This window comes from Cucurbita pepo, chromosome LG09 (assembly GCF_002806865.2).
Source record: "Cucurbita pepo subsp. pepo cultivar mu-cu-16 chromosome LG09, ASM280686v2, whole genome shotgun sequence".
In the NCBI taxonomy this organism is placed as follows: Eukaryota; Viridiplantae; Streptophyta; class Magnoliopsida; order Cucurbitales; family Cucurbitaceae; genus Cucurbita; species Cucurbita pepo.
The window spans coordinates 120,690-141,619 of NC_036646.1; the positions used below are offsets into that span (position 1 = coordinate 120,690).

General features: G+C 37.1%; 4 protein-coding genes across 10 annotated transcripts; 3 read left to right on the top strand and 1 right to left on the bottom strand.

The window, feature by feature from the left end:
• The first annotated feature begins 71 nt into the window (after positions 1-71).
• On the top strand, positions 72-3,910 carry LOC111801661 (50S ribosomal protein L9). The gene is made up of 6 exons (XM_023685730.1): positions 72-218; positions 316-477; positions 572-706; positions 1,116-1,223; positions 1,531-1,635; positions 3,489-3,910. The coding sequence occupies exons 2-6, from the start codon at positions 334-336 to the stop codon at positions 3,651-3,653; spliced, it is 657 nt and encodes a 218-aa protein (XP_023541498.1). The 5' UTR covers positions 72-218; positions 316-333; the 3' UTR covers positions 3,654-3,910.
• On the top strand, positions 2,544-12,431 carry LOC111801659 (RNA-binding KH domain-containing protein RCF3-like). Of its 4 annotated transcripts, XM_023685727.1 has the most exons (9): positions 2,544-3,298; positions 7,903-8,246; positions 9,260-9,730; positions 9,936-10,184; positions 10,715-10,969; positions 11,531-11,610; positions 11,788-11,896; positions 11,978-12,104; positions 12,199-12,431. In XM_023685727.1, the coding sequence occupies exons 1-9, from the start codon at positions 2,959-2,961 to the stop codon at positions 12,216-12,218; spliced, it is 1,995 nt and encodes a 664-aa protein (XP_023541495.1). In that variant the 5' UTR covers positions 2,544-2,958; the 3' UTR covers positions 12,219-12,431. The 4 variants fall into 4 exon arrangements, with proteins under 4 accessions (XP_023541495.1, XP_023541496.1, XP_023541497.1 ...); XM_023685728.1 differs by lacking the exons at positions 2,544-3,298; positions 7,903-8,246 and adding an exon at positions 4,962-6,058; XM_023685726.1 differs by lacking the exon at positions 2,544-3,298 and having other exon boundaries at positions 7,151-8,246.
• Positions 12,432-13,024: 593 nt separating this feature from the next.
• On the top strand, positions 13,025-16,279 carry LOC111801623 (protein phosphatase 2C 57-like). Of its 3 annotated transcripts, none has more exons than XR_002816163.1 (11): positions 13,026-13,818; positions 13,977-14,105; positions 14,191-14,293; positions 14,485-14,595; positions 14,860-14,939; positions 15,025-15,078; positions 15,211-15,327; positions 15,416-15,504; positions 15,613-15,645; positions 15,741-15,787; positions 16,029-16,076. XR_002816163.1 is itself a non-coding variant. In XM_023685675.1 (11 exons), the coding sequence occupies exons 1-11, from the start codon at positions 13,508-13,510 to the stop codon at positions 16,153-16,155; spliced, it is 1,167 nt and encodes a 388-aa protein (XP_023541443.1). In that variant the 5' UTR covers positions 13,031-13,507; the 3' UTR covers positions 16,156-16,279. The 3 variants fall into 3 exon arrangements, 2 of the variants coding, with proteins under 2 accessions (XP_023541444.1, XP_023541443.1); XM_023685675.1 differs by having other exon boundaries at positions 13,031-13,818; positions 15,450-15,504; positions 16,029-16,279; XM_023685676.1 differs by lacking the exons at positions 15,741-15,787; positions 16,029-16,076 and having other exon boundaries at positions 13,025-13,818; positions 15,613-15,646.
• A 1,409-nt stretch (positions 16,280-17,688) lies between these two features.
• LOC111801624 (45 kDa calcium-binding protein) lies at positions 17,689-20,661 on the bottom strand. 2 transcript variants are annotated; one of them, XM_023685678.1, is made up of 7 exons: positions 19,515-20,661; positions 18,980-19,318; positions 18,752-18,854; positions 18,608-18,673; positions 18,369-18,524; positions 18,199-18,295; positions 17,689-18,117 (listed from the first exon to the last, which is right to left on the bottom strand). In XM_023685678.1, exons 1-7 carry the CDS (start codon positions 19,576-19,578, stop codon positions 17,992-17,994), a joined length of 951 nt encoding a protein of 316 aa, XP_023541446.1. In that variant the 5' UTR covers positions 19,579-20,661; the 3' UTR covers positions 17,689-17,991. The 2 variants fall into 2 exon arrangements, with proteins under 2 accessions (XP_023541446.1, XP_023541445.1); XM_023685677.1 differs by having other exon boundaries at positions 18,980-20,660.
• Between the last annotated feature and the right edge of the window lie 269 nt (positions 20,662-20,930).

Genomic DNA, 20,930 nt, shown 5'->3' on the forward strand with positions numbered 1-20,930 from the left:
ATATTGGGCCCGGTCCTGGGCGGGCTTTCTACTTTTAAAAAATAATTTTAGGGCACTCTGGTTAAATAGCCATTATACAACGGCGGCTTCTCCATCACCTTCGCGGGTTCTGTTACGTTCGCCGTCGTCGGAACACTCTGAGCTTCATTGGAAGGGATTTGTCCATTATTGTTCGGCTGCAAAGCCACTGTCGGGATTCCTTCTTCCCTGTTTCTACGGTAATTTTACGTTTTCTTCTCCGTGCGCCCTTACTTTTTGCATTCTTGCTCGTCTGTTGAGGTTTATAGCTCTATTGTTTTCCATTTCCTTTTACAGACTCTTCGTTAGATCGAAATGGCTTGTATTCAATATGGTAAAAATGCACTCCAGAGAATTATTAAAGACACTAGGCTTCATCCTTCTGATCGAATGATGCAGCCATTGCTATTCTCGAGTCAGGGAGTTAGACATAGGAAGTTGGAAGTTATTCTGACAACAGTGAGTATGTGACTTCACTTTTTTAGTTTTCATGCCTGACCGTTGGGTTTTATGAACAATTAACTGAAAAATTCTTACTTTGATGTTTAAAAAGAGCATAGAAAAGCTTGGGAAGGCCGGTGAGACAGTTAAGGTTGCCCCGGGATACTTCCGAAACCATCTTATGCCCAAGTTGCTGGCTGTTCCAAATATTGACAAGTATGCTTATCTCATCAAGGAGCAGCGCAGGGTACTTCTCTGCAATTTAGATCTTATTAGTTACTTTTGGTTGTTTATCCATATGCGTTTGTGCTGTTATTTTCTTGATTGCATTGATTAGTCTTACTTTATTGTTCCCTCCCAATTGGAAAGAAGGGCTGAGGAGACGACAATTGAATTTACCTGACTGGAAATCGTGCTTGTTATGTTAATTTTTGGTGATTTTTAATTTTTAGCAGCCCTCGTGAAAACACATTTGAGAGTTGCAAAAATGTTAAGTCTTTTATCCCTATTTTGGAGACTTAATGGAGGATTGACCAACTGATTTTGCTACATGATAGTTTCAGTTTCTAATGTTGGCTGCATCGCCATGATAGATTGCACACGAGGATTCAGATACTTTTCATTGGTTTTGATAATTTCAATTTTTTTTAATTTAGATTTACCAACCAGTTGAGGAAGAGGTCGTTAAGGTTGTGACCGTGACGAAGGAGGATAAGATGAAAGAATATGAGAAGGCAGCAAAACGCCTGGATAGTACTCAGCTGGTTTGTAACTTCAATTTTTATCCTTACTTAGTTCTATATATGTTTTGTTCTTCGCGAATTGTCAATTTCTTTTAATCAGTTACCCTTGGAATGATTTATTGTTTGATGTTTAAGAAATGGATAAACTGGTGCACTAAATGGCTTTAGCAAATGTCTGAGGTTGCCCTTTTTAGGAGGCAAGACACAGCGATTGCAATAAGAAAAGTGGATGAGATTGCCTTCACAGTATTAGAGAATTATTTATAATTGGATATTCTTCCGAATTGATAGATTTATTAATTATAACTGATGCTTAACACAATCTTAGGTTTTGAGGAGGTTAATTGACAAGGAAAAGTTCCGTACTCGTGCCACAAAAGATGAGCCCTTGGCCTTGCAATCTTCTGTGACGGTAGACGACCTTGTTGCTGAGGTAGGCTTTGATCAATTCTTGTGTTCTTTTTCAAATGAGAATTGAACGGATAGGTTATTTATTCCTTGAGAATGAGACTAGTTGAACTTGTCGTTGTGGTTGGCTTTAATTGAATTGATGCCTTTCTTTTGAGCTTCTTCCTCCCCCCTTATTGGGTATGGTTTGGTTTTGTTTTGTTTTTTTTTTCTTTGGTGGGGGGGGGGCATTTGATTGATGATAAAAACCGTGACTCTCTTGTAAATAAATCTCTTTTTCTTTGCATGTACCTACATAGCTTTAGCATTTTAATGTTCTTTGATTTCTTGTATATGATTATAATTTATGTTTTTTCCATCTTTGGTAAAATCAACTCCACTGTACTACCATATATTTATTAGTAGACAATCCAAATTTTTATTTAACAGTACATCCCATCCCAGTCAACCTACCATAATACTTCCCAGTCAACCTACCATAATACTTGTGCTATTTTTTTTATCTCTTTCAACCACAATAATATAAATAAAACAATTTAACTTGAAACTAAAACTTACAAAATAAACAAACTTACTATAATAAACCTTAGCATTCGAGATACGACGGAAGAAAACAATAATTATTTTCTGAATTATTTTTTCAATAAAAGAGATGTTAAAATGGCAACCATAAATTGGTCCTTTGAAAAGGAAGATATATTATATGCTTTTGACTTTATATTTCGAAATGCAACGTAATAATGATTTTCATTTAGAATGAAAATTCGATTATTAATTAAATGAGTATTTAATGATTAAAATAATATTATAATAAAAATATAAACAAATGAATTTAACAGAAAAGAATCATGGTTAGAAATCGAAAGTAGTTTTGACTTAGTAGAACGGTTAACATGTGTGTTTATCTTTATCCACTGTGATTAGGAGAGAAAACAAAGGCGCTCAACAAACGGCGTCGTTCGCTTCTTCACTGGCCAAGAGAAATCTGATGGATTCGTATTTGCATCACAGCTTCAATTAGTCTTCTTCTTCTTCTTCTTCTTCTTGTACTAGGGTTTTTAATTGCAAAGGTTGTACTGGATTTTCACTGGATACAAGCAGAGGGACGGGATTGAAGCAACGGAATTGAAGCAACGGAGTGAGTTCTGAGTTTTTATTTTGTTTCTGTTCTTTTTGGACCCGAGGAATCTAATCTACTTATGAGTTAGAGATTTTGGACCCTTTTACTCCAGAAGATAAGATTGTAACAAAACTGGAAAATCAAAGCCAATGACATCGAATTTCTGTGACTCTAATGGCTTCGCATTGAAATCAACTAAACCGGGGTAACCATTATTTAACATTTGAGATGGAGAAGTCTAGATCTAAGAGAAACTACTACTATGACCACCAAGACTATGATTCCGAGTCGATGGGTAGAACCAGACCTCGTTACAACAATCACTACGCCAGTAATAACTATCGTCACCGTGGCACTGCAATTCGACCGTCTAAACCTCAAGACCAACCTCTTATGGTGACCACAACTTACAGGATACTCTGTCATGACGCCAAAGCCGGGGGTGTCATCGGAAAATCTGGTAGTATCATTAAGTCCATAAGGCAGCACACCGGTGCGTGGATCAACGTGCATGAGCTTGTTCCAGGCGATGAGGAGAGAATAATTGAGATATCGGACACTCGGCGGCNAGTATCGTAAAGTGAAACTTCTTGTCTGCAAATTATAAGCATTTCAGTAAGAGTTCGTGGTCCTAACAACTAACAGAGGATGGACTGAATAGATAAAGATATGGGATGAGAATCATTTTTAGTCTTTTATCAATGAAGACTTCATTTTTCTTTTCTAATGTAGATCAACATATCCTTTTCTTGGTTTAGGTGGCACGGCAACTTTCTATTCAAATTATGCCTGAAAATGTACATTTGCCAGCCCCCTTGCCAACATGTGGTGAATATGAAGTACCACTGCGCTTTCCAAAGTCGATCCCATTGCCCGAAGGAAAGATCTACTGGTCCCTGAAAGTTAAAGTCCGTAGTAAATAAAAAATGGGAAACAGCATGCTCGTTCATAATGATGCCAGTGGTTTTGGTTTCTTAAGATCGTTAGGCCTCTGGTTATTTTGAGGATTTATTTTTTGTGCTTTAATGTTAGCTGTTTGCTGGTTTCTCAAGTTATTGAATTGAATTTGTTTGCAAGACTATACAATGGATTCACATTATGATGAGACAAAAGAATCAAATGCTGAATGGCCATGGCATGAGAAGCTTGTGTTCAAAGAGTACACTATTTTACTCTTTTCTTTGCATACTTTTGTTTAAGATACGTTAATTTTCTCTTCTTCTCTGTTTGTTCTTATGTTGAGTCTCTTGCACTCGCAAAAACTATATTTGGTTTTCGAGCTCTACTCTGTGTCGTCCATTCACACATTCCTCAGTAGTCTCTAGTACGTCTCACCCATTTCAAGGCCAACTGAATTAACTGTTGTCAATTCAAAGCTTGAACCTTAGGATCTTGGAGGGTTTGAGTTGTTGCGGAATTGAAGTGGTCTAGAGCATCCTTTGTTGGGTATTTGATTAAGATTTTCAAATATTTCAAACATAGTAAGATTAGGTGTGCGAGATTAGTTGAGGCCCCCTAATTTTAGTGTATTTGATTGATGATAAAAACCGTGACTCTCTTGTAAATAAATCTCTTTTTCTTTGCATGTACCTACATAGCTTTAGCATTTTAATGTTCTTTGATTTCTTGTATATGATTATAATTTATGTTTTTTCCATCTTTGGTAAAATCAACTCCACTGTACTACCATATATTTATTAGTAGACAATCCAAATTTTTATTTAACAGTACATCCCATCCCAGTCAACCTACCATAATACTTCCCAGTCAACCTACCATAATACTTGTGCTATTTTTTTTATCTCTTTCAACCACAATAATATAAATAAAACAATTTAACTTGAAACTAAAACTTACAAAATAAACAAACTTACTATAATAAACCTTAGCATTCGAGATACGACGGAAGAAAACAATAATTATTTTCTGAATTATTTTTTCAATAAAAGAGATGTTAAAATGGCAACCATAAATTGGTCCTTTGAAAAGGAAGATATATTATATGCTTTTGACTTTATATTTCGAAATGCAACGTAATAATGATTTTCATTTAGAATGAAAATTCGATTATTAATTAAATGAGTATTTAATGATTAAAATAATATTATAATAAAAATATAAACAAATGAATTTAACAGAAAAGAATCATGGTTAGAAATCGAAAGTAGTTTTGACTTAGTAGAACGGTTAACATGTGTGTTTATCTTTATCCACTGTGATTAGGAGAGAAAACAAAGGCGCTCAACAAACGGCGTCGTTCGCTTCTTCACTGGCCAAGAGAAATCTGATGGATTCGTATTTGCATCACAGCTTCAATTAGTCTTCTTCTTCTTCTTCTTCTTGTACTAGGGTTTTTAATTGCAAAGGTTGTACTGGATTTTCACTGGATACAAGCAGAGGGACGGGATTGAAGCAACGGAATTGAAGCAACGGAGTGAGTTCTGAGTTTTTATTTTGTTTCTGTTCTTTTTGGACCCGAGGAATCTAATCTACTTATGAGTTAGAGATTTTGGACCCTTTTACTCCAGAAGATAAGATTGTAACAAAACTGGAAAATCAAAGCCAATGACATCGAATTTCTGTGACTCTAATGGCTTCGCATTGAAATCAACTAAACCGGGGTAACCATTATTTAACATTTGAGATGGAGAAGTCTAGATCTAAGAGAAACTACTACTATGACCACCAAGACTATGATTCCGAGTCGATGGGTAGAACCAGACCTCGTTACAACAATCACTACGCCAGTAATAACTATCGTCACCGTGGCACTGCAATTCGACCGTCTAAACCTCAAGACCAACCTCTTATGGTGACCACAACTTACAGGATACTCTGTCATGACGCCAAAGCCGGGGGTGTCATCGGAAAATCTGGTAGTATCATTAAGTCCATAAGGCAGCACACCGGTGCGTGGATCAACGTGCATGAGCTTGTTCCAGGCGATGAGGAGAGAATAATTGAGATATCGGACACTCGGCGGCGGGACCCCGAAGGTCGGATGTCGTCGTTCTCTCCCGCGCAGGAAGCACTTTTCTTGATTCATGAAAGGATTCTCGAGAGTGAAATGAGTCCTGGGTTTAATGGAATGGGGTATGGTGCTGAGGATGAGGAGGATGATTACGGCGAGGTTAGAGGAGGAGCTGGTGGTGGCAGTACCCGTGTGGCCACAAGGCTTGTGGTGTCTAGAATGCACGTAGGTTGTTTGCTAGGGAAGGGAGGAAAGATAATCGAGCAAATGAGAATGGAAACCAAGACTCAGATAAGGGTTCTACCTAGAGATCACAATTTGCCTAGCTGCATTACAATGTCAGAGGAGATCGTTCAGGTTTAGTTTCTGAACACTTCAGTATCTCGAAAGAGTACCCTATTTCTTGTTGCTATGGTAATCTAAAAAATATTATACTCATACTGAATCAGGTNATGTTGAGTCTCTTGCACTCGCAAAAACTATATTTGGTTTTCGAGCTCTACTCTGTGTCGTCCATTCACACATTCCTCAGTAGTCTCTAGTACGTCTCACCCATTTCAAGGCCAACTGAATTAACTGTTGTCAATTCAAAGCTTGAACCTTAGGATCTTGGAGGGTTTGAGTTGTTGCGGAATTGAAGTGGTCTAGAGCATCCTTTGTTGGGTATTTGATTAAGATTTTCAAATATTTCAAACATAGTAAGATTAGGTGTGCGAGATTAGTTGAGGCCCCCTAATTTTAGTGTATTTGATTGATGATAAAAACCGTGACTCTCTTGTAAATAAATCTCTTTTTCTTTGCATGTACCTACATAGCTTTAGCATTTTAATGTTCTTTGATTTCTTGTATATGATTATAATTTATGTTTTTTCCATCTTTGGTAAAATCAACTCCACTGTACTACCATATATTTATTAGTAGACAATCCAAATTTTTATTTAACAGTACATCCCATCCCAGTCAACCTACCATAATACTTCCCAGTCAACCTACCATAATACTTGTGCTATTTTTTTTATCTCTTTCAACCACAATAATATAAATAAAACAATTTAACTTGAAACTAAAACTTACAAAATAAACAAACTTACTATAATAAACCTTAGCATTCGAGATACGACGGAAGAAAACAATAATTATTTTCTGAATTATTTTTTCAATAAAAGAGATGTTAAAATGGCAACCATAAATTGGTCCTTTGAAAAGGAAGATATATTATATGCTTTTGACTTTATATTTCGAAATGCAACGTAATAATGATTTTCATTTAGAATGAAAATTCGATTATTAATTAAATGAGTATTTAATGATTAAAATAATATTATAATAAAAATATAAACAAATGAATTTAACAGAAAAGAATCATGGTTAGAAATCGAAAGTAGTTTTGACTTAGTAGAACGGTTAACATGTGTGTTTATCTTTATCCACTGTGATTAGGAGAGAAAACAAAGGCGCTCAACAAACGGCGTCGTTCGCTTCTTCACTGGCCAAGAGAAATCTGATGGATTCGTATTTGCATCACAGCTTCAATTAGTCTTCTTCTTCTTCTTCTTCTTGTACTAGGGTTTTTAATTGCAAAGGTTGTACTGGATTTTCACTGGATACAAGCAGAGGGACGGGATTGAAGCAACGGAATTGAAGCAACGGAGTGAGTTCTGAGTTTTTATTTTGTTTCTGTTCTTTTTGGACCCGAGGAATCTAATCTACTTATGAGTTAGAGATTTTGGACCCTTTTACTCCAGAAGATAAGATTGTAACAAAACTGGAAAATCAAAGCCAATGACATCGAATTTCTGTGACTCTAATGGCTTCGCATTGAAATCAACTAAACCGGGGTAACCATTATTTAACATTTGAGATGGAGAAGTCTAGATCTAAGAGAAACTACTACTATGACCACCAAGACTATGATTCCGAGTCGATGGGTAGAACCAGACCTCGTTACAACAATCACTACGCCAGTAATAACTATCGTCACCGTGGCACTGCAATTCGACCGTCTAAACCTCAAGACCAACCTCTTATGGTGACCACAACTTACAGGATACTCTGTCATGACGCCAAAGCCGGGGGTGTCATCGGAAAATCTGGTAGTATCATTAAGTCCATAAGGCAGCACACCGGTGCGTGGATCAACGTGCATGAGCTTGTTCCAGGCGATGAGGAGAGAATAATTGAGATATCGGACACTCGGCGGCGGGACCCCGAAGGTCGGATGTCGTCGTTCTCTCCCGCGCAGGAAGCACTTTTCTTGATTCATGAAAGGATTCTCGAGAGTGAAATGAGTCCTGGGTTTAATGGAATGGGGTATGGTGCTGAGGATGAGGAGGATGATTACGGCGAGGTTAGAGGAGGAGCTGGTGGTGGCAGTACCCGTGTGGCCACAAGGCTTGTGGTGTCTAGAATGCACGTAGGTTGTTTGCTAGGGAAGGGAGGAAAGATAATCGAGCAAATGAGAATGGAAACCAAGACTCAGATAAGGGTTCTACCTAGAGATCACAATTTGCCTAGCTGCATTACAATGTCAGAGGAGATCGTTCAGGTTTAGTTTCTGAACACTTCAGTATCTCGAAAGAGTACCCTATTTCTTGTTGCTATGGTAATCTAAAAAATATTATACTCATACTGAATCAGGTCTAAAGGAAGCCAATTTACTTTTGCAATGCTTAACGGAAGTTGCTAATTGGGTTCTTAGGACATGTTAGAACGTTAAAAGAGGCAGTAATAAAATGGCGTCTATAAGCAGCTTAGTAATGCAGTGACAGGTTTTTTGAATCTGCTACTGTCCTGTCTTTGCTTCACTAGCTATTTGAGAAATTAATAGAGTTCGACCAGAAATCATTTGTTTTCTGAAACCATCAAATTTGTTTCTTACTGCACATTTTATTCAATCTGTGAGTTTACAAAAGCTAGTCATATTGGCAGAAATGTTTATGTGGGAACGTCACATATATCTTGCATATTACATTGTTTTGCCTTTTCATATGTTGATTCCTGCGTTGATTGTTGAACTAACTTATTCAACCCCATTTATAATCTCATTTATAGTTTTATTTTCATGCCTAGGTACTGGTCAAACATTTGCCTATGGTTTTAACAAGCCCTTTAAAGGTCTTTTGAAATTGTTAAGTAGACAGTAAATATACAAGACATATGTAGTCTTTCATTTTGTTGTATCATTGCTTATATGACCATGTAGTTGTTTATTTTTAGGATGTTGCTTAAATTCTTCTATTCTCCATAGATTGGAGGATCAAAAACTGTCGAGAAATAAATTATATAATATTAGTGTGATAATCTAATGGACATGCATTCGGATTCCAATTTTTGGTGCCAAGTTATATCCCTCATCCATCTATGATCTAGCTAACCAGGCTTTATATAACTTAAAACATGAGCTCTATCTTGATCCAGACTGAATTAAGGAAAAATATATGGTGACGTGATCAATTGTCTTTCTGTTCGAAGTTCTCACAACTTCATTATTCCATTCGTTGAGTATGAAGAATATATAGTTGTTAATTACTTTCTAATTAGGGCTTTAAACCTCGGCAGATTGTTGGAGATGCAAATGGTGTAAAGAAAGCTATAGCTATCATTTCATCACGCTTGAGAGAGAGCCAGCATCGTGACCGTAGTCATTTCCATGGGCGTCTACATTCACCAGAACGAATGTTCCCTCCTGATGATGATTATGTTCCACATACAGCACGGCGATTGTCAATGGATGGACGACCATTTAGGCCACGTATATCTGCTTCTAATACAAGAAGCAATGACTATTTGAACCGTCATTCTAGTTTTTCGGTGGAGCATGGGGCTACTCCTGTTAATGACAATATGATGCCCTTTTATGGTGAGGACCTTGTATTTAGAATATTATGCCCAATTGAGAAGGTTGATAGTGTCATTGGAGAGTCTGATGGAATCATAGAATTACTTCGGAATGAAGTTGGTGTGGATATCAAGGTTTCAAGCCCTATGACTGGTTCAAATGAACAAATTCTTATCATTTCCTCGGACGAGGTACTTCAACTTTTTTTTTCTGCCTTAGTGGTGTACACCAATTTACTGTTTCCTAGGTCCAAATCACTTAAGATTGCCTTTCCTTGCAGAATATTTTTAGGAGTTATATAAATAATCACTAAACTGACTTTAAAAGTTATGTTTACCATTTATATATTCATATTTTTCTTGTTTAACTTTCTGATCGGAAAATTTGAGTTCTTAGGGTCCAGATGATGAGCTTTTTCCAGCGCAGGAAGCTTTGTTACACATCCAAACTCGCATTGTTGATCTCGTTCCTGACAAGGATAACATTGTAACTACTAGGTTACTTGTCCATTCAAGTGATATTGGATGTTTGGAGGGAAGAGATGGATCGTTGTTAGAGATGAAGAGATTAACTGGTGCAAATGTACAAATTGTGCCAAGAGAAGAACTTCCCATGTTTGTATCTGGGGCTGACGAGCTTGTACAGGTTTGTCATTGAACTTTAAATTGATAGAATTCCTAGATTTGATTAAAGTTGTTTAATGTAACTACATTTTGCTCTTCGGGTTTCTTTTTTTTTTTTTTAATTTTAAATTCATAGCTTTTGCAGAATTTTTTTCCTTAAATCAGTTACAGAACATGGGCATGAACAGTGAAAGTTAGCGGTCTTAAACCATTGTATGAATATTACTTTTATTTATCTTTTTTTTTTCTCTATTTTTTAAGGATTAAATATGCATATTCTGATTTGAAAATGCAGTTATGAAGTCTCAGGTTAGTAGAAAATATTGGTCTTTCCTGATGTATAAATAATATTTTTCTAATTTTTCTACTTTGTTTTATAACTAGTCATTTGGTTTTTTAGCTAGAATTTTGATTAGTAAGAATCTATACTCTGTTTATATGGACGGTAATTTTTGTTTTAAAATATTTTCTAATTTTTCTACTAATGTGTCTAGTTGGAATTGATGACTTTTTCTTCCTGAGTTTCTAATTCCCTAACTGCAATGTTTGTAGATCATAGGGGACATACAAGCAGCTCGAGATGCACTTGTTGAGTTAACATCAAGATTACGGAGTTATATTTGTAAGGAGCCCTACCAAAAAGATGCAAGTCCTCCGATCTCAGCACCGAACACCATGGTCAGTTTAGGACTCGAGGAATCATCTTCAAATAATAATGCTGCAGCTCGTGAAGTTCACAGTGGAAATGATTCTTTTAGCACGGCCTATCAAAATGTGCAACCTTTTGCAACAGCACAGCTTCTGAAGGTTACTTATTTTTTAAATCTTTTTTCTTCTCTCATGACGAGAGGATTCTTTCTTTTCAAAACGGTCTCTTATCAGCCATTATGAGTGGAGCCACTTTACTTTCTTTGGATACGAAACTATTTCAGATTAAGGTTCTTCTGAAAACTTCTTCTGCATAAACTTGCTCTCTTTCAGACAAGTAGTAAAAGATTCAACCTAGATTTGAAGCCTTCGTGTTAAATCCCTTGAGCCATTGGTCACTCGCAACTTTATAAAATCCAATGTGCCAAATGTTATTTTGGTAGTCATATGATGGTTCAAGTTCCAATCTGTGGGGGAAAAAAGAAAAAGTCGGGTCACTTTTCTTGCGTGTCTAAAGGGAAAAAAAAGTGTTTTTGGCCAACCTAGGTGAACATTTGGTTTCTACTATGGGTCTTCTTATATGTTTCTTTTGCATTAATATTCAGGAGTATTTATTGGTTTAATAACATACCTGCTCTCCATAAATTCTATTGCATTTGAATGCGCACCTCTACTGAGACTTTAGTTCTGCACCAAAATGATTCAAACTATCATTTGCAGGAAACTGGAGGGTCGAGCAATGAGACTGGTACGCAGAATGAAAATGACCGACGTGAAGATTTGCCTAGTGGGTTAAATAGGTAGAACTTCTTTCTGCAATGCTGATTCCTCCCCCTCCCCAATTCTTTTGAACCAATGAGACATTTTATAAGTTACAAATGATTTCATGGTGTTTTCCTGCCTGTCATTTACATGCTTCTCTTATAAGTTAGATCAATGACTTCACTGCAATATATAAGTTTTGACATTCCGATTAGGATCCCTGTGCCGCTTGTCACTCGGAGTACACTTGAAGTTGTGATACCAGAGCCTGCAGTTCCCCAGCTTATAACAAAGTCAAAAAACAAGCTTGCTCAGATCAGTGAGGTGGCAGTAGTTAAATTTTGTCAAACCTTTCTGTAGTATATTAAGAAAATGCCTTGTTGGCTGATATTTTGTTTCTATCAGTTATCCGGAGCCAATGTTACGTTGGTAGAAGATAGACCAGATATAACCCAGAAGATAATTCAAATATCAGGAACACCAGAGCAAGCAGAAAGAGCCCAGAGCTTGCTGCAAGGCTTTATTTTGAGCAGTAAGTCTCTCTCACTACCCAATTTTGTGTTACATTTATAATCTTAGATTACTTTTTTTTCTCTGTATTTATTTGTTTGTTTAACACTTTTCAGTGCAAGAAGATGGGCCTTGAGTTATGGCCATTTGGTTTTACTCTGAACTTTAGTTGCCTATATAAAAGGATTGACCCATCATGATCAACTGTATTTATCACGGGGCTCTTGCTTCTAGGCTCGGAAGGTGTCGACAGCGAATTAACCATTGCCATGTAAATTTAGAAGATACAAGAGTTTTCATTCTTCAGTTTTTTTTTTTTTTTTTTTTTTTTTTTTTTTTTTTTTTTTTTNTTTGCTGTTTCACAAATACTTGTGTGTTTGTAGGAAGCAATTTGGGTATCATTCATCTCCTATTGAAATCCAACTTTTAAGCATCTCTTGTTGTACTTCTACTTCTACTTGTAGTTTTATTTATTTATAGTTTGAGTCAAGATATGAACCTCTTAACATTTTAGTCAAGCTTATTATGCCTATGTTTATTGCCTCTTCTACAACCACAATGATTCTTGTGCATGGTTTAGTGTTATTAATAAACAAAAAGCAAGTTTGTTTTCTAATTTTGAATTGTATTTTTTTTTAATAATTTCTATTAGGATTCATGAATAATGCTTAAATGATAACTTGATATGACTATTAAATTTAACTAAATGTTAAATTAATGAATCAAATATTTATTTAATTTATGAAAATTTTCAATAACAAAAGAAATCAAATTTCGAAAAAAAATAAAAAAGGCTAAAATTATTGATTGTTTATAAAGGACATTTTCTTTTAGACTATGAAACATCATAATCCAAATGTGGAGCATGAATGAGACTTTTTACCTTCCTACAATTTCAATGAACTCTCATTTTCTTCTTTCTTCAAATAGTTGCAACTATTGGGTCGAGATGCCCATTGAGAAAATTCACTACAACGTAAGTGGTTACATGGTGAACCAATAATGTATCGTGAGTGAAGTGTGCAAACTGTAAGACAAGAATTAAACTTAGCCTCAAATTCCGTTCCTTTCCTTCCTTGAGCTCCTCTAAAATGTCAACATATTTCTCAAGAAAAAACCAGAATCAAACCAAACAGAAGCCAAGAGACGGTCAAGATTACAACTTTGGAGATGAGCCACAGGTTTCACAGTCAGACCCCACTTGGTGATGGTATGCCTGCATCGTCTCGTCTGTCCAACAATGAACCATCTCTTTCCATAGCTGTGGGGGCAACATCCAAACTATCTCTAACTATGGTATCTGATCCGTTAACCCAATTAGAGGCCTTCCTTCATTCTCTTATCTTTCCCTCTTAACGTAATCTCCTTCTCACAAGTATTTGATTTGAATTGGACTCAACTGGGTTTGGAGTTTCGATTCAGCAAATGGCTTTGTTGAGTCCTCGATTGCATAGATTCCGCTTATTAACCAAGCTCCACCAAGCCTCTGCCTCCAAACCCACTAACGCAAATCAGCTCACTGTCAGAAGAAAAACCGGATGCTGCTATGCCATAGCTGTTGATGCTCCATCTTCTTTAACAGATGCTGCGGGAATCAGATGGGGTTCGACCACTTTGCAAGGCTTGCGGGAAGAAATGGAGGACGATGCTGTTGTGCGGTCTGATGGTCTTAATGGCTTCTTGTTTGCTGCAGTGTTCGATGGCCATGGTGGCTGTTCCTCCGTCAAGTTCCTCAGGTGGGAACCCAACAGGGCATCTTGTGGTGAAATCTTTAGGATTTATGAACATATGTATTGCAGAGTGGAGGCTTCCTTCACAATATCATTGGTTTATTCATAGTGCCAAAAATAGATAATAAACAAGGCCTTTGATTGTGTAAATAATATGGCAATAGGGAGGAGCTGTACAAAGACTGCCTAACAGCTGTACAAGGTGGTCTGCTGTTGAATGGAGGGGATTTTGAAGTGATCAAAGCGGCTTTGGAGAAGGCTTTTGATGATACTGATAAAAGATTACTCCCTTTGTAAGTGAAAAGTCCAGTTCTTCACTTGGTTATATCCTCTCAGTGCAATTCTGTATTTGACGTAATTTTTGCTCAACTCTTCAAGGCTAGAGGCAGCTGGGAAGGAAGATGAATCTGGTTCCACTGCAACTGTTGCATTCATACGAAATGATGTTATGTTCATTTCACATGTTGGTGACTCTTGTGTTGTAAGCATCAACCTGGTGATCTTTATATCTCAGTTTCTTGGCATAAGAAACAGTTCTAAGCATTGTTATTCTCTTTCTTAGTTAGTTTTGGAACTCAGTTTTGTGGGACTGGTTCTTTTATGTGCCCTTCTACATTCTTTCATGTTTTTCAATTAAGATCTTCTAAATTCAGAGCTGGTTTGTTCATGCAGGTGTTGTCACGTTCCGGAGGAGCACAGGTATTGACGAGTTCTCATCGGCCTTATGGAAACAACACCACCTCACTGCAAGAAATTAGAAGAATTAGAGAAGCAGGTGGATGGGTGTGTACCTGTTTCAGTTAACTCTCTTACCCATTTCTTCCATATAAAACATAATCATTCGATTGTGTATTTGACATTTAAACTCTTTGTTGCTCGCTGCCCTGTTTGAAACAGGAAATGCAGCATATGCCTACGTTGATCTGCCATTCTTACTGTTGAAAAATGACTCAATATTATTTATCTATCAAAAAAACCAAATCTTTTTTTTTTTTTTTTTTTTTTTTTTTTTTNGATACTCATTATTGCAGCTTTTGGTGTCTTTAGATCGTTAACGGGAGAATCTGTGGAGACATCTCTGTATCTCGTGCATTTGGTGACATACGATTCAAGACGAAGAAATACGAGTTTGGTCCTTTTAACTCTCTTCTAATATTCTCGAGCTTCAGAAGATTTCTTTTTGCACCTCCTTATGGTTGTTCTATATAACAGGATGCTGAGAAAAGGAGTTGAAGAAGGGAGATGGTCTGAAAAGTTTGTTTCTCGGTAGGTATGCTTTATGATTCCTCACTTGTATCTTTCTTATTCATTTTTCAACGCTTATTGTTTATGTTTAGTATTACTAATTGATTCAATTAAGGAAGCAGTTTGACCATAAAATCTTTTTTAACTCATCAGTGTACAGTTCAATGGAGATTTGGTAACCGCATCACCAGAAGTTCTTCAGCTTACCCTCGGATCAAATGTCGAGTTTGTACTGATAGCATCGGATGGCCTATGGGATTACATGAATAGGTCATTTTTCGTATCTCAGTCATTTCTAGGCTTCAGTCTTTATGTCCTAAAGATTTATCAGATTGTCCATCAACTTTGATCTAGACAGACTAAATAAGTGCCATTTTCGGGTGTTGTATCAGCTCCGATGCGGTTAAGTTTGTTCGGAATCAATTGAGTCAGCATGGTGATGTTCAGGTGTACATCATGTTACTTGTATTCTTTATTCTTTTACGCACTCTATTTCTTGCTGTCTCTGTTTGGTTATGGTTCAACTTCTAACTTCTCATTTACATTGATTTTCAGTTAGCTTGTGAAGCCCTCGCACAAGCAGCCTTGGTAATACTCGCACAATTTGATTTGTTTAAAGCTTCTAATAACAAGAACTTGGTTTACAGTTCTAATAAAGCAAATATTATGTTTGTATCTTGTAGGACAAAGGGTCACAAGACAATATCAGCATTATCATGGCTGATTTGGGGTGAGTACACTTAAGTATAAACATGGCAAATGAGGAGACAGTTACAATACTAGGCATTAAAAGAATAAAAGTTCAAATGGCTTTGCTTGTTTCCAAATGCATAGAAACAATAAACTTTCTTCTGAGAAGCTAAATACAGCAGCTAACGAAACTCGATCTCAGTTATTAGACTGTCTTATTTGTTGTTGTGGGAGTTCTTCCAATACAAATATGATTTAAACTAACTGGAGATGAGATGCAGGCGGACAGATTGGCAGAATTTGCCCCTCCAGCAAGACAACGTCATATTTGAAGTGGCTCAAGCTTTTGGTACGATTGGGGTCGTTTCTTTCGGTATTTGGTGGGCGTCCTCTATTTTCTGTCTTTAAAGTTTGTGTGTCCCACTGTTGTATAATCAGCTTATTCTTCCATACTTTTCATCTGTAAAGTGTAAGTGAATAGTTATACAATGTATCACATCTTAGCTAGTTTAGATGACTTAACCTACCCTCACAAGAGTTTGACGCCTTAACTATCATGCCTCTAAAACTGCACTACAACTTGTTGATTCATTCTACACCTTCCATTAGGATTCAGAACTTTTCAATTTGGAAGTCTTATTTGGTTCACAAGGAGACTATCAGGAGAGTTCCCATTTTCATCCTCATTATTTGCCCAAGGGAAACACAGGAATCTCAAGTCCTATGTCTTTCCAGTGCCTGGTTTCTGAGGCTCATGCTTACGGTTACCTACAGGATCATCATAATCTGGTCTGTCAACCATCAAAATCTTCCTCATCTCTGTTTGGAATCCATCCTTCATGGAAGAAAAGATTACTGCAAGGTTACCAACACAATACACATTGTATAACTTTCCTGAGTGAAAATTACTCACAACAGCTCAGAAATTCTCATCCAGGTCAGATTCCTGAAACAGATCAAACTCATCAGAACTGTTCTTAACGAATCTGTTGACATAAAACTATATACTTGTATAATATCTGGATCTCTCATGTCTCTGACAGTAGGGACTAGAGAAGTTGTTAAAGAGAAAAGTAAATAGCTTCCAAACATGAAAAACCACATATTCACCACTTTACAGTATACCTTGTTAGGAGAGTGATTAAGATTCATCTTAGTATTGGAGGCCCCTAACTCTCCTGCAATGGAAGGAAGAAAAAAGGGAGGTTATCTGTCTCTTAAGCTATGGCACTGAGCGATTTCTGTGATGTTGAAAGATTATGTTACCTGTAGAGAAGGAAGGCAGTGATTTTGGAGGCCATGACTGATCTTTCTACTTCTTCGTGTAAGAAAGAAAGGAATGGTTTCTAAAGTTGCATGCACTGCCTGCCTTGTCTGCCCTTCATCAGAGCCAACTTAAAGCCTTTTTTCTTTTTAAATGTTTTCATTGAAAAGTACTCAAACATGATGGAAGGTGGCCTCCATAAAAAAAGACCTCCAATAGCAGCAGCCATTTTCTGTTAGGCTAAGCTGCCTCCCATGTATAACATTGTGGCAAGGACCATTTGGAAGTGGAACGACAGAAGATTACTTTTTTTTTTTATAAAAAAATATATATCTTGAGAAAACTCAAAACAGAACCTATAATATTCAAGAATCAACAACGCAGGTAGTTACTAAAGTTCCAATACATCAATCAAAGGCATTTGAGTTCATATTTGTCTCTTTAATCATTGTAGATCTATCTATCTATCTATAGGGGTTGATGTCATCCGTTTCAAGTTGAATGTTATAACTCTATAAAACTAGTTAGCATAAAATCTTAAAACCCATACACAACTGAAATAAAGCATATAATTGCATGCTAAAATTGAGTTTTTTCCCCCCCTAGATAACAGGTATATAAATAAATAAACATGAAACAATATGATGAGCACCATGGGCGAAATGAAAAAAGAAAAAAGAAAATAAAATGATTTACAATAAATGGAATTGGAAAAAAGAAAGAAAAAAATGGGGACAGAAAATCTGTCTACCATAATTCATTTTAATATACAGCATAGACGAGAGGCTATTCTTTACATTTGAAGGAAAACAATGGAAAATGAATCAAAATTTAGAGGGTAGGTGAGTTAATAGTAACCCAGACCATTTTATATTGTTTATTTCCTTCACCCCTATGCAACCCATCATCAAATCCAATCTAAAATCTAAGCTTAAGAAAAGAAAAGAAAAGAAAAAAAAAAAAAAAGAAGAAAAAAACCATCAAAGTTCATCATGGAAATCGTCTTCATAGTCGCCATTTTGATTTTCATATAGTGTGGTGTAGAATACGTACTCGTGTTTAAGCATCTCCTCGAGTGTTAAGAACCCATCCTTGTTATCATCAGCCTGCAGCGTTAATTACAGCATAAAATCGAGTGAATCATCATGTTTGTTTTCTTAATCTCTTCAAATCAACTACTAATATACCTCATTAATCAAATGAGCTGCGTAATGTTGGGCATGAGAAAGTTCTCCAGGATTAAGATACTGGAATAATGGCCTTAATTCTTCCACTGTCAATACTCTGCACACAATTTTTTGATATTATAAACACCCAACACGTTGGTATGAAGCAGAAATATAGGTCAAATGCATACTCATCCTCATCAAGATCAAGCTCATCAAATTTCTCTTCCGCGGTCGGTACGTCGTCCCCTTGAGTTTCGAACTCAATATAGCTCTTGTATATGTCGTATGCGTGGTGGAGGAATTCATCAAAACTGAGTTTTCCATCTCTGTCATAGTCCATGCGCCTGCACATATTAAACACAAGCTGATGCTTTGATTTGCAATGCAGATAGCAAAAGTTAAGAGCTTGAGTATGGGGAAAGGTTACTTCATTTTCTCGCTCAACAGCCAGTTTTGTATTCGGTAATTGCTGCTGTCTTGTGGGTGCAGGAAACTGCAGCACACAAAGATCACATTCCATTCTTACAAGGAAACACATGTTTCAAATTAATGGTTAAAAATGGTACATTACTCTTTCAGTTCATCAAAACTGAGCAATCCATTTGGGTCAACATCAGCATTTGTGAATTGCTGTTTCCACCATCCAGCTTGTCCATGCCCCGTTTCGTTTCTAGCTGTTTCACAATGTTCATTTCAATCCCAGAAAACCATGGTTTGTTTTGATCTATCATCATTCTAGTTTCCAGGAAAATGGGAATTTCTTGAACTTCCCCAGCATTAAAGAAACCAAAAGGCTTACCAATATCTTCCTCTGTAAACTGCGGCAGATATTCGTGGAAAGATATGGCGCCATCTCCGTTCTTGTCGTAGAACGCTAACTCTCTCCCCGTTCTGCTGTTCAATTTGTTGATGGTTTGCTCAGTAATCCAATTGCTCATCTCCTCGTAGTTGATAAGCCCATCTTTTGGGGAGTGGTCCACCAAAGGAAACAATACGACCAACCTCGACGAAATGTTCAATCTCCCTTCGTCGTTGGAATCTCTGTAAGCCTCGGGAATCTTTGCCTTCGCAGTTTGTTCCACTCCAATCACGTTTCCTCGGCTTCCCAATTCACGTTCCTCTGCGATTCTTTCCAATTCTGCCACAAGAGGATCAAAAGTGGGGGTTCGGAATTTGTAACCTAGGCGACGAGTTAGTTCTTGACGGTTCCGATCGGGGAGATCGGACGGAGAAAATACGAAGAAAGCAGCGAAGGCGGCGAATATAAGAACATAAACCACCGCCCTCCCCATTTGAGGACGCCGAAAATGACAAGTTCAGGACAAGATAGAAACCTGGATCAGGTGGGATTCCAATGCAATAACCTTGATGGCGAAAACGATTATCTACAGAAGCCATTGACGAAATAGTAGTGAAAATATCGGAGATTAGGATGGGGGAAGACGGTGAACGGAGCACCGTTCACTAAGCTTGCAATATTAGACAATGGCGGAATCCATTCTGAGGCTGACAACTTTTGTATTCTAAAATAGGCGACAAGTTATCCACAGACAAAACAAAAGAATGGGTCTCTTTCCATTTATAAACCACATTAAATCATCAACAATCATTGACCATTCATTACCATTTACATTAACAATAGAAATTCCAGCTTCTTTCCTTCCTCGTTAATCCCATTTATAAACACATTTTTGCAGCACAAATGGCGGCTACTGTTTTACAATACCGCTTAGTTTAATGCTTAAACGTGCAAAGAAGAGATAACCCAGATGAGAGAAAGAAGATGCAAAGAAGAGATAACCCAGATGAGAGAAAGAAGATGCAAAGAAGAGATAACCCAGATGAGAGGAAAGCGAGGAATGGTGCAAAAAGCCTCCAATTTTGCAACATTTCTTGCTGAAATGAGCATCGCAGAAAGAAGCAGCAGGAGCATCATAAAAAGAAAGAAAAAGGGTTGATTAGTTTCCATTTGCATCTGCTGCTCTGTTTGGAATACTCATTTGAGCAAGAAAAGTTGGAAAGAGGATACAGAAATTCACATTTAGTGTTGAGCATGATTGAGTGATAGTGAATGGTATGCATGAAGCTGAGGGTTGGGTTCATATAAATAGAAAGCACTTCAAAAAGAGGTGGAAAGTTGGAAGTAGAAGGAGGGAGGAGTTTGCAGGGAAATTATTACGAAAAGAACATGAATGGTGACAGACAAAAGTGCTTCTGCCAGGCTGCTTCAACTCTGTGCGTCTGATATAATAACAACATAATTTTCTTACATCATCCCAATTATTTTGGCATAGGATTCTCTTTACCACCCTTGTTTGGCTTGGTTCTTCAAGGACTCCCACACTTGAATGTTGGGTAACAAAGGACAGTCAGACATCTGTGAAGGAATTTCAGGTGGCCCTGTGGAATGACAGCTCAAAAAGTTTCAAAAGCACAACAAACTTTCTCTAATCTATATTTTACAGTTCGTTAACATTGAACTCTCTGTCAAAACAACCTCTCATCTTCTGGTCCAGACTCGACTCGACTCGACTCACTGAGTTATGTTCTTGATTTTTCTTTCCCATATTGGTTAAATTTGATATGTAGGCTATTATGATAAAGTTTGCAGAAAGTATGGTGGGTGACCCTTGTTAGGTACGAGTACTGTAGTGTTAGTGTTAGTGGGGGCCTCCTGGTGATGGGCATTTGATATTGATTGGCCACTGATACGGCTTCTGTGACAATGCATGTGGGTTTGAAGAAAAGAT

Coding starts and splice junctions, on each gene's coding strand:
- LOC111801661 (XM_023685730.1), top strand. CDS start 334: ATGGCTTGTATTCAATATGGTAAAAATGCACTCCAGAGAATTATTAAA. Junction 1,224..1,530: donor GCCTGGATAGTACTCAGCTG/GTTTGTAACTTC, acceptor ACACAATCTTAG/GTTTTGAGGAGGTTAATTGA. Junction 1,636..3,488: donor TAGACGACCTTGTTGCTGAG/GTAGGCTTTGAT, acceptor TTCTTGGTTTAG/GTGGCACGGCAACTTTCTAT.
- LOC111801659 (XM_023685727.1), top strand. CDS start 2,959: ATGGAGAAGTCTAGATCTAAGAGAAACTACTACTATGACCACCAAGAC. Junction 8,247..9,259: donor TGTCAGAGGAGATCGTTCAG/GTTTAGTTTCTG, acceptor AAACCTCGGCAG/ATTGTTGGAGATGCAAATGG. Junction 11,897..11,977: donor AGCTTGCTCAGATCAGTGAG/GTGGCAGTAGTT, acceptor TGTTTCTATCAG/TTATCCGGAGCCAATGTTAC.
- LOC111801623 (XM_023685675.1), top strand. CDS start 13,508: ATGGCTTTGTTGAGTCCTCGATTGCATAGATTCCGCTTATTAACCAAG. Junction 13,819..13,976: donor TCCTCCGTCAAGTTCCTCAG/GTGGGAACCCAA, acceptor ATATGGCAATAG/GGAGGAGCTGTACAAAGACT. Junction 14,106..14,190: donor GATAAAAGATTACTCCCTTT/GTAAGTGAAAAG, acceptor CAACTCTTCAAG/GCTAGAGGCAGCTGGGAAGG.
- LOC111801624 (XM_023685677.1), bottom strand. CDS start 19,472: ATGGGGAGGGCGGTGGTTTATGTTCTTATATTCGCCGCCTTCGCTGCT. Junction 18,674..18,751: donor AGTTTTGATGAACTGAAAGA/GTAATGTACCAT, acceptor TGTGTGCTGCAG/TTTCCTGCACCCACAAGACA. Junction 18,118..18,198: donor CAGCTCATTTGATTAATGAG/GTATATTAGTAG, acceptor TTAACGCTGCAG/GCTGATGATAACAAGGATGG.